Raw genomic sequence first — 13,012 nt, forward strand, 5'->3', positions numbered from 1 at the left:
GAGGAGGGGTAACCAGTTTAGCAACACCTGGGCACCTATTTTCAAAATTTTTCTTCGACTGTAATGTGCGCGAGTATGTGTGTGTGTTCGTTTGAGCGCGTTTCATCATGGTTTTATCAATTGAGTAAATTTTAGAATACCTATAACTATTAATACTGTTTAAAATCGTGAATAAATTTAAATTTAACTTAGAGGGAAGTAGAAAACAAAAGCATTATACTGAATGTAATTGGAAATTGTTTATTTTTCATAGAAAAGTAAAGAAATTTTTTTTAAAAAATAAACGAAGATAAAATTTCCCAACTAAAGCCCACAGAACGTTAAAAATACTACTAAAATTTAATGTAATAATTAGTAACTATTTTGTCTAATAGTAAGTTAGTAAGTTTAAGTATATACTCAAAACTGCCAAATACGAACTTGATGCGATTTCTATAGCTGAATAAGATATAATATCACAGTAAGTTTCCTCTGGAATAGTCTAATAAATGTAGTGTGATAATAAATTAATTGGTTTATAGAATTTGCTTTGCTCTCTCTTTAATTTCATCTCCTTTTTTTCTTCATGTTGGAAATTTTGAATGGTGATGTTGAAATGTTGTTGCCAGTAAATTTCTTTCATACGTTGGAAATTGAATGTTTGTGGGTAAGATAATTTGATTTGAATTGAAAATCATGTTCTCCTACACATATCTTTTATTCTAAACTGATTTAACATAAAACAATATAAAATTAATCATTAAAAGAACATGCAGTTTTTTGGTAATATCGCCCTTACTGACACTGGACCGAAACACCATTTAATTTTTTTATTGTATATAAATTTCAGTTAAGTTTTGTTAAAAATAACTATGAAGCCCCATATTGATAGCGCTCTCAAAAGGAACTAGAAATTTCTTAAAGTTGAAAATAATTTTTTGTGGTTGATTATTCTATATTAAAAGTACCTTAGTTCCTAAAAAGCACCTATTAACTTTATTGCTTTTAAATACTAAACAAATTGAATAGCCCAACAGACTATTTAGTTTATTTAAAAATATAAGTTAGTTAAAAACTACTTACCTTTTTCTGCTGTGCCCTAAAAAAAACCTCACACCCAAAAATTCATGCATAATCATAAATTATAATCTGTCAAATTGATTCATTTTCAATCAATTGACATTGGCGAGGGAGAGGACACTGAAATTTTAGTTTAGCTATAACACATTCCTCTAAAAATTTTACAGCTGCCAAAGACAGAACTATAAATTTAAGAATTAAGGGATGACTATTTTTTTATCTTTTATTGTCCTATTCCTGTAATCTTGATAGATATACGATATGAATATACATAGATGTTACAAAAGAACATTGAAAAGATATCCTTTTAAAGACTTTTTCTTTCTTCTAAATTAAAATTAACAAGCAGTAAAAAAAGTTATTAATTCTTTAGAATTGTGTCTCCTGTACAACATTTAATAAAAATGAACAAGGCTGATTGACAAAACAAGTCGTTAATAGGACGAATTTGCAAATAGTAATCATATCATCAAAAGTTTTTTCAAAATATTATATGCTATTATATTTGTTCTTTGTTTATTTTAGAATATAGTTTTTGGCCACTTAGCCTTATGTCCACTTTTAAATGACCCAATAAATAATATGACACTCATTGCTTTGTCTCAAAAAATGGTGACTCACAAAAAAAACTAGAATTTTAAGAAGCTATAGTGTTTCATTCTGAGGCATTAATCAATTATTTAGATTTTTAGGTATCAAAAAGTTTTTGGCGATTGTTTGGGGGAGACAAAAATAATTCTATTTTCAAAACATCTCAAATGTTTGAGAAGAAAGAGCATGCAAGATCTAATAATGAAGAACTCAAAGGTTGAAAAATAAAGATACATCAACACTATTAAATATTTTCAAGGTATCTGACTCTAAAAGAAGAATTAATTGACGCTTTTTATAAAGATTATAAATAATTAGATTAAATGACATTGTGTTTATTACAAGGCTTTTATTTTACATAACTTTGTTTCCTCGATAAATTTGCTATCATTCAAATCCTCCTTCAACGAGAAAATTTTCCAACCTTTTAGTACTTTGTCTATGGTAATTTCTAACCTGAAAGTAAATTATTCCTGCGCACGCCTGCACCACCCCCCACAGCCCCAGCACCCCCGCCAACACCAAGGTTCGTACCAGTCATGTATTTGTGACTTCCTTCTGAAAAATACAAATATTATAATTTAATTGAATGTAAAGTAAGTCAAAACTTTCACGAGTATTGCACCAGGAATAAGGTATAGCCAACGAGCGAAATAAATCCAAAATAATATTTGGGGGGGGGGGGGGGGGGGCAGATAAAAAAGGTTGTCCATGACAGCTGAAAATCACGTTTAGGTTTTGCGAGTTTTTCCCGAATTATTTTCGTTGTTGGTATAAGCTACATTTTTCCTAATTGACAAATTCTATTTAATTAGAGTCGTCATAATCGTCAATGTTAAACTTTTGAATATAGTAGATCGATGTCAGCAAATGTCAGCCATAGATCTTCAGGGATAGAACGATGGATGATAAATGGATGAATATTCATGATAATGCTAAAATTACCCCACTGGGAATTTGTTAAATAGTTTGGACACTGCTGTTTTGTACCATTCAATCAAGACTTATTTAGAGTACTAGTTAAAGCCAAATTCCCTAGATCCGGCGAGTGGACCACAAAACCCCCTATTTTCAACTTCAATAGGGATTTATAGACCCTGCTGGAGATATATCTCTGCGGGGCAAACACTTTCAGGGAATTTGGTAATAATTTAAAATTTAAAAATATTTATCCACATATATTATATCAAATATATTGATTGATTAACTTTTAATAGATATACTGCATCAGTGCATACCCTATGGTCAAAATAGATAAAAATACACAATAATAAATAATTGTAAAACTAGTTTCTTTCAAATAAATCAATTATGATCATTAATCATTATAGATTAATGTATATCAGACATAAAATCCACAAAAATTTGAAAACTTTGAAAAGTTTTATCTATGGCGTCACCCTTAGCGATGAGGGCATCACCTTAAATTTTTTTTTGATAAAAACATAGGATTGGTTATTTATAGGAAAATAGCTTTACTATATGATCGTAACGCCATCGATATCTTTTCTTATAAACTTATAGACATAGTTGAACTTTAATTAATTTCTAAAAAAGAGAAGGAAAGTGTATAACAGTATAAACAAAAGAGAATAAGACAATAAAATGATAAACGCTTAATAAATATCGCATAAAAATCACGCAACCTTGGAAAAAACTAAATGAAAACATCACGCAACCTTACCAGTTAGTAAAAAATTCGTCTCCTTAACAAGGTCTGTGAGTCTGAACTGAATTACAGAGTTACACCAAAAGGGGATATTTTCTCATGTTAAAAAAATCAAGCACTAAAAAATTTAAGCATTTATAAAAATTAGCTTATAGGCTACTGATTGACTGCATTTTAGCTGTTTTTGTTTTCTACTATTTCCAGAGATTTAAAGGGATAACCAATGGCCGATAAATTGATGTTTTACCTTCTATGGATTACAATTAGTGACACTCAACCCAATGAACCAACCAATAAAACTTTAACAAAAGTACCCAAAGCTATTAAGCCAACAAATAAGACACCCTGGCCATTTCTCAGCTTTTATTTTTGATAACATTCTATTTTTTTCAGAATCCGGTTTTCCCTCATTGATTAGAATTGTTTTTATCATGTTTACTTTTGTGCAAAATTGTCCTTGTTTGTAAAAGTGATTCGTCACTTTTTTTTAGTAGAATCTAAATCTGTAGCGTGAACTTACAAATTTTACCATCCAAGGACATTAGCAATTAAAGTGTTGGTAGTATTTGTATGTGTGTGTGTGTGTGTGCTTTATAATCAATGAAACAAATATCATATGTTGACAATAAAAAGCCTAAATATGTGCTGCTTGTTGTCAGTGGCGAAGCTACTCTATAATTCCCTTTGTGTCTATCCGTCAATCCTTACTACTTTAGGAGAAATACGAATTTCTCAGCTTGTATGTAAGATAAAGAACTGAAATTCTTGAACAATGAGCATCCAGTGTATTATCAACTTAGCCCGTCAGTCTGTCGTACATGCTTCAAAAGACATACATAGATACTTAATTTCATAAGAATTTCGTAAATTTTTATAATGCTTTATCTCTCTTTATTTTATTTTCTTATGACAACTGAACAATTGCTCTATAAATCAATTTCTCAGTTTGTATTTTTTTTGTGCTTCGCTAATTATGGATAGGTATTGTCATCCTTGTTTAGATATGTTGTTGATGCGCGTTCAATGGTTTGTTGTTGTTTTCATTGTTGATTTTAATTGAAAGTTGTTAAAGTGTACGTGATACCAAATGTCCCAAAATGCTTTTTATTTAGGTTGAAAAAAAGTACAAAAGAGTGGTTAAGGAGTAACACCCTCCCAAGACAAATTAAAAAGGAAAAGTAATAGCATGTATAATATATTTCATTAAATAATTCTCCTTTCAAATTCCTATTCAGATTTGAAAAATCGTCCAATTAGAAAATAATAGAATTTTTCTATTCCCACTCTATGACCGATAATTGCTTGCTTATTTTTTTTTGCATCGTCCCATCTTTATAAAGCATTTGTAATTAGGATTATTAGCTTTTCGTGGCTCTCTCAAATAAGATTTTAAATTCGCAAAATGTTCGCAATACACGATTTTTATTTTAATACGCGCTAAATTATTTTTCTCTTGAATACAAACCTTTTTTTATCATTTTATTTTTAAAAAAACTAAGGACAGTCATGATCTAAGAAACCATGTAATAATAAGTAGGCAAGCGTATTTTCCATCAAATTTTCTAATACTTTAAGCAGATCAAATAAATTGAAAGTCAAATGAAAAATGGCAAAGATACAAATTTTTTTACATAGACAGACACATCCTACAGCCTAATAAAGAGTAAGAAAACAATATAAAGAGGGATATATTGGAAGGAAAGAGAAAAAGCAGAAATTAACAAAAGATAAGAAAGTAAAAAAATAAGATATCTTTACTACTAGAGATATGTAAGGATCCTAGGAAATTTGAATATTATGGATTTGATATAAAAAATGTGCAAATGTCAAGGAAATTAATGACCAATACTGGATGTATTATTTGTCCATAAATAATTCCCTGATAGGGGGCTGATCTTAATCTAATATTAAAGTGTGGGGAATGTTTTAATCTATTTTCCTGCCATCTCATTTAATTTTTTTTTACACACAGCGCGGAAAGGTGGCAACAGCTTTTGTTGGTAAAGGGGGCTCTAACGCCTTTGGATACTCTGACCTAAAAGTGGATAGACCTGCAGGTTCATAAAAAATGCCACTGGCATAGGTTTGTTCACCCCTAAATGAAGCCCTCTTAACCTAAACAATTTCGTGTCAATCAAAACCAAACAATATGTGTTCTAGTTATATGACAAGATGAATTCATTAAAAGATAATACAAGAAAATTAATTTATCGTATTCATTCGAATCCGGTGGATAGGAACCGGTTCTCATCCATACGAAAAAACTATGTCTAGCATCGTATTATATCTAGTTTTCTACGAATATACAAATGTACAATTATAAGATTAAAACCAGTTTTTTAGCCGGTGCCTTCGGCATCTCGGGGCTAAAAAAACTAGTTTTAATCTTTTAATTGTACATTCTATATCCGCGGAAAGCTGTTTATAATACGATACGAGAAATAACTATAATCACTTCTTTATTACTATATGGGAAATTCTGTCTTTGATAGTTTGTTAAATCTACATTGTCCTCTTCCCAATTGGCTATACTAATATATAAAGTAGTTAGGATTTTATACTGTAGCTTAAAATTTCTCCTCTTTATGGAGGCTTCACATAGGTTCCGGGATGGTATTGAGATCTTTGATTTGAGATTGCATAATTAGTTTTAAAATGCTTACTTTTACAAATATAACAAAGCATTAGTGCCCTTTATTGTTCATTAAGGAAATTGAATGCTCGCCAGAAAAATCGCATAGCACGAAAAAATACTTTAATCCATTCTTAGGGTATTTTAACAAAAACTTAAATAGAACATTTTTTGTATAGCAAAAGAAATTTACAATTAGAGTCCGTTCGCACGTCTCTCTCTTGGAAACAAGCTGTCCTTAATTTTTTCTTCAATTTGTATACGTTAAAATTAAATAATTAGTTTCCAGAATTATTTTCAGTGTATAATAATTAACTGTTCTATTATGATATTATTATAGCTTCTTTAATTGAGCAACTCATAATTTTATTAGAGCATAAATTTAGTTGAAACGTAGGAACACCTTCCTTCTTTAATCTATTAGATGATATCAGCAAAGGGCAGCATTGAGCTAAACTTATAGTGCGCTAAAATGTCACAAATGGCATTTTTTGCGCGCTCCTTGTGTTCTGCAAATTTTAGTTTCGCGCATTTAGAAAATGGTTCGCTTTCAGAAATAAATTGCCAAAAAAGTATTAAATATACACTCTTAAAACACTGTCTTTCTTTTGTATTAAAAAAGCTGTTAAGCCCCCAGCAAAAAATGGCAGAAAAAGCTTTAGCCATCCCAAACATTTAATCTAGGAAATGTGATATATCCTATAACCATTTCGGGACCTATATTAAGCATCCTTATTAAGTAAAACTCACTAGGTTCTGTTGTTTAAAAGCCTTAGCTAAGGACAGATAATCTTACTACTTTTTATAATAGGTATATTTATTATTTTGTGTTTTAATATTCTTTGTAAATTGACGTGTCAATGGTTTAAAAATGTTTGCACTTTTTGCTGACAACACCTCTAATCCATTTCTCTTTTTTAGAAACTAGTGGCTTCGTTCATAGCCCAAAGAACCTATGCATTAGAAGGGGATTTAAGGGTTAATCCACATTTTGAAAAAAAAAGAATATATTACTAACATACACATTTTGAAGTAATTTTTTAAAGTTAAAAGTCGATCACAACAAAAATTTCAATTTCTTTTTGATTGAAAAATTCATTTGTATGCGCATGGCAGTTTCAGTTATTAGTTTTGATGATGTGCGACTATATACGTTATGCTAATAACAGTTTAGTCACATTTTACTATCAAAGGACCTTCCTTCGTATTCTACACTTGATCCAAAGATCGGGAGAAGATTATACCAAATAGTTGACTGTTCAAGAATATAAAGCCAACGAATTTAAAGAATACTGTTTAGTTAAATAAACAAGCACAATTTAGTCAGGTTAGTAGCGTGGCAATAATACGATAGCAACATTTTTAATGAAATACACCAGTATACTTGTCAAATTGTTTTGATTGCTGTTATTTCTGGCACTTTTGATTTAAGCATGGCTTCAAAATCGATTAATGTCCGGTTCTCAGCCATACTGAAGAATCATTTATAGCATCGTATTAAAGATAATTTTCCACGAATATTAAAATATAAACACTAAAATTAATATCATTTGGTTAGACAGGGTCTTTGGCCCCTCGGGCCTAACAAATCTGGTTTTAATCTTATAATTTTTGATATCCGCGGAAAGCTGTATATAATACGATGCGATGAATAACTATTCTCATAAACAGGCGAGAATTATTCCAAGGACATTTACAGTTACAACTTTGAGATAAAGGTTGTGGAATCAAAATATTTGTAGGACTTAACTGTCCCCCATATACTACAAGTAAAAGCGAAGCTTTTCTATATGTTTCAAATTAAGAGTTGGTACTGGTATCATTTGCATAGCTTTTATCTATCATATCTTCTAACCACTTGCAACTGAAATGTATAAATCTAACAGACAAATTTTAGAGTGTTTAATCCTTCTTTATGGTTTTAAAAAACAATTACTGTTACAAACAACTTGTGACACACTTCCAAAAATTTAAGCTGTTTTTAATCAAAATAAGACTAAATCTTGATTGTTTATTTCAAACTAGCAGTGTCCAAACTTTTAAACCAATGATTTTAATCTACAAAAAAGGTATTTTGTTTATTTTCAGATGTTAATGAATATAAAGATATTGTTTTAGCCTTTAAGATCCCGGGCAGGACAACAAATTAACATGAAAAAGGAAGCTCTACGACTTTTAACTCTGATAGTTTTGAGATGTATTTGAAACCATTTCTAGGCTATATGCGTGTTCTCAGCTGCTTCAATCATCTAGAAACCATAAACAAGTGTTGGTTGCTTATCATCTAATGTATATCAATTCGGACAAACACATTTAGTTCAGTTAGAGTCTTTATTTAAATCATATGAGATAACAACCATAAAACAACCAGCTTTGATTACATGACTTTGGGATGGAGGGATTAGCAATTATTTAAGGCAGAGGGCGTCCAACTCCCTAGCTTAAAAGACAAGTAGGTGTTTTTCCTGTTAATTCAGTTCAGTGGCTAGCTAGATCTTAAGGGACAGATAGACATACAAAATACATATATCGTTCTTTGCATACTTACAGTTACTACTTTAAATCCGAAAAATTAACCACGATCCGATTTGACCCAGATAAAAAGGGTTGCATCCTAAATGCCCTGTTTAGCACCCAATTTATGATTATAGACATGCCTAACTTCAAGGCGTTTTGCTCACATCTCTACGGAAAGCTTTGCTGTAAAACATTTTGCAGAAAATAAAAAATTAAAGACTGTGTTCTATTAATTTTATCTTTTATATAATTTTCAATTTAAATCAAGAATTTTTTCGGTAATTTTCAATATGCAAAATATTAACCCAAAAGGTTTCGTGATTTTATAGATTTCTTAACTTTACCCCTACCCTTCCTGTATTTCATAAATAACAAATTTCTATTGTTAAATTTAAATGCTGTTGTAGTTATGGACATAATTGTCATTGTTTTGAAGATATTTTTTCTCCACTCTTATTTTTTTAGCATCCGTATACATGAATGCAAATGTGATAATCAATGTTTTTGCAATGCAATGTTTAAACAAAATTATACACTGTAAAAAATCTCGAATTAATTTTTTTTAAGTAATGAGCTTAGCCAAAAAAACTTAGGTTTGTCTGTACGTTCATTTCACTGTATGACACTGACCAAACGATCGTTTAAACATAGATTGGATCATCATTGTTTATTGACGGGGTTTAAAAAATAAGCAAAGAGGAAAATATCCATAAGTATTAAAGCAAACAAAATTGTAGATGGACACACGGACAAAGTGAATTATATAGCAGATATTTTTTGTCATACAATCTAATACACATACATATATACAGGTATAATAAATCACAAAAATTTATTGCATAAAATATATAATGTTTTTTTTTGTAGCATAATCGACAGAACAATGGACCAAGTAAATTATATATTGGATGCTCATTAGTATGGCTATTTTCACAAAATTCTGTCTTGACAATACCTGCTCTAATTTACAAGACAGCTTAGTTTACATCTAGAAAACCCAAAGAAACTTTTCAGCCAATTGGCCTTTAATTGCACAATAAAAAAATCTTTTTGTTTATTTTGCAGTATAGAGTGTTAATATTTAAGATTAATGTTGCAAAGATTAAATTGACAATAGGCCGGCTGTAAATAATATGTATGTTCAGCAATGTACAGGGTTTATCAAATATTAAGCAGTTTTAGAAAGATGTTTTCTGAAATCAAATTTTTTACCATGTACCAAATAAAATAAGAACCGGTTTGTATCCAGTGGAAATTTAATTAATACTTAACCCATTCGTCAGTACTTGAATTTTACTATAGCCAAACGTCATCAAAAAAAGAAATACTACATCCACAAAAGCGATGCTCAATAAATCAAACGAAAAAACTAAGAACATTGATAAGTGTATAGAACAACAATGCATTTAATATTCAACATTATTTAGATATCTAAACTAAAATTTATCCTTAAATTTCTTCAGTACGGGATGCTTAATATGGACATACTTACATTTCAAGGATTCATTATAGATATAGTTCACTTATTGGGCTTTTGAGTGTTAAAGAAACGATTATTCTGAGTTAGAGATCGGTAGGACAACTCTAAAATGGATAAACCAATGATCAAAGATACCCAATACAGACGTAAAGGAGGACGAACCTTAACTATTGTAAAAGCTTTGTTAAAAATGAAAGTGTTGTTTATCCCTCTGCAGTCATGTGCACTCTCAATAACAATTGTGCATTTGTGTGCACAAGATAAATTAATTGTTGTTGCTCTTAATGTGTTGTTTATGTTGTTGTTTGTTTGTACAGTCACAGGGAAAGAGAGAGTTGTTGTATGTTGTGGTGTGTGTGTCTGCTGTTTTTGGATGCTAGAGTTTTGTGGTGGTGTTCTTACAAAAAAGTTATTTTTACATTAATGTTGAAATTAAAAAAAAATTTTTTCAGCACAAATACCTTTTCTCTATAATTAGACTATGTATGAATATGTCCGTCAGTCTGACTATAGTTGTCTTGGTTTCTTGCAAATCAACTAAAGATGCTACTATTTAATTTAAAATTTTGTTATAATTTCACTATCTGAAGAAGCATCGGATCATGAAAAGAAAACGTAGTAGCAGTTTTTCGTATTTTCACAGTAGTCTTTTTTCTATTTCTGGACCTTGGGGGGGGGGGGGGGGGCTGTAATCCTGCGAGGCAATCATTAACATTTAACTAACCTAACTTAAAATAAAAAGCTACTGTGAAAATACCGCGAAACCCGCTACTTCGTTTTCTTTCCATGATCCTAAACTTTGTTATTAATGGACGTAATTATGTTTTTTTTATATGCTGGATGGCCCGAACACTGTGCGTAAAGCATGGCCTGGTGGTTGTATTTCAAGGTCAACAATTCTTTACAAAAAAATTTTCATCTTTCTCTTTAAAAAAATTATTCTCTAAATTTTTTCTTTCTTTCTCGATTATTCATTATTTTTGATAGTTTCTTTTATTGCTTTTAAAATGGACGATAAATCAAACTTCTGTTCTCTCATTGTATTATAAAGTTATTGTTTTTCCATTAAGATCTCGCTTACGACTAAATCGCCTAAGTTGTAAATTTTAGGGAAGTTATATATAGGTCCAGGGCAGGTAATCCCCCCCCCCCCTATATCAGGATACTTTTCCGATCCTATAATCATTATAGATCTGCATAGAGTAATTTATGATCCAATAATTCTTGCGATTTTCTTAATCACAACCAAACACTGTCTTTTTCGTTTTGCCAAAATTTTGCAAAATTTTTCCCGCACTCATATTTATTTTCTTAGAAAAACAAACGACAAAATTTTAACTTTATATTTTAGCAGGATGTAAAAAAAACTAAATTTCTAATATTTTTAATTGGAAAGGATGACATACAAAAAGATTCTAGTAAGCATAGGAAAATACAAAGACTTTTTATTAAATGGAGGAGAGATTATTTTAAAGATCTTCTTAGCAAGGTCATTCATTTGTGTTAGATAAGTTTTCACATTTCACACATTTAAATATTTCCATTACGAAATGATATACAAACACAGTTAAGTGTATACATAAGGAAAAAGGATAAGAGGATGAATACTCACCCCTTTTTCATGGTAAAATACTACTTCCCCATCCCTAATTTTAGAAGCAGACGAAAATCAAAAACCGCCCAGGGCTTTTTGTAAGTCAATCATAAATAATAATGTGAATAAAAAGAAAAGCGATATTTAGCAAACAGCTGTGGGCGGTCAGAATCAGCTGAATGTTCATTATGAAAAAAATTTCCCCCTTTTTAGAAAAAGAAGGATTCATCTTTCATGAACAAATTTTTTTAAATAAAAATAAAATTCTATGTAATTTTTAATTAAAACATTAAAACGAAAATATCTAATCTAATATTCTTGCCCTAAATATGGAAATAGTAAAAAGTAAAAAAATATTTTTTTAAATAATTTTTAATCCTCCCATTTGAAAAGTAGTGGAATAGCAATAAATTTTAGCGCGGCAACAGCGCTAAGTAGGCCTCTAGGCCCACTGCCTATTTTCGTCTTCTAGTTGCTTCGATTCCTCTCTTTTATTTTTTTCTCTATGAGTGTATATTAGACTTAGTTTGATATGAGATTAATAATATCATATATTATACTAGCGGCTTCGCCCCTAGCCTCTAGGGGCTTTGCCCCAAGAGGTTTGATCGAACCAATTTTTTCGTATTTTAGTTTTTAAAAAAATTGGGGGGGGGGAATTTTTTTTTAAATTTTAGTTTAAAAAAAAACAATTTTTTTTTTGGGGGGGGTATTTTTCACTTTTTGGGGGGTTTGGGGGTGTCCAACCCCCCAATAAAATAGTTAGAAACCTTCCCGGAACCTATGAGAAGCTACTCTGTAAAGGAGAACCCGATCGGTTCAGCGGTTAGCAAGATCCTTCGCCACAAACAAACAAACAGACAGACAAACAGACAGACAAACAAAAAGACAGTTCTACTTTGTATTGTAGATTGTTAATCAAGTCAGTATTATGAAGGAGTTTACAAGTAAATTGAGATAAAAGAATAGAGTGTGCATAGAAATTGTTGTCAACCCACTAAATGAAATCATCCTCTACGCTTATTTTTAAAGATTTATCTTTTGCAACTAAAATTAAATGGGATAGTTGTAGATAAAAATCGTTTGAAAAGCATTCATAAAACATATTGTATAAGTAAAAGTTTTCTTTTAAAAAGATGAATTCTGGCTTACTATCATTTAGAACATAATCTAAAAATAATGCAAGTTTATGTATAAAATAGGTAGGAAATACACAGAAATAGAGGGCATGTTCTGTTGAACTTATTATATTACATTTTGAACATAAATTTTATTTAGCTAACTTAAATTTGTAAAGTTTATTTCTACTATTTAGAGTTTATGTTTTCAAAAGTGACATTTTTTTTATACCTGGATTACTAAATATCTAAAAAGTCCTCCCATTTTATCTTGTAGTTAAACTTTTAAAATTTGTCTTTTTGAAAAGATTTAAGGTTATAGAAATGATCATTAATTATCACAAAATCATTA

The 13,012-nt window shown here is 30.2% G+C and overlaps 1 protein-coding gene across 2 annotated transcripts in view; it reads right to left on the reverse strand.

Annotated features, from left to right (window-relative positions):
• LOC145319219 (uncharacterized) overlaps positions 1 to 13,012 on the reverse strand; it is a 47,488-nt gene that overhangs the window by 23,881 nt on the left and 10,595 nt on the right. For both annotated transcript variants that reach the window (XM_080161196.1, XM_080161195.1), the window contains exon 4: positions 2,107 to 2,208. In XM_080161196.1, the coding sequence (XP_080017322.1) occupies positions 2,107 to 2,208 (102 nt within the window). The remainder of the gene's footprint in view (positions 1 to 2,106; positions 2,209 to 13,012) is intronic.

The sequence above is a fragment of the Acartia tonsa genome, chromosome 5 (assembly GCF_053477335.1).
Source record: "Acartia tonsa isolate MP-2025a chromosome 5, ASM5347733v1, whole genome shotgun sequence".
NCBI lineage: Eukaryota > Metazoa > Arthropoda > Copepoda > Calanoida > Acartiidae > Acartia > Acartia tonsa.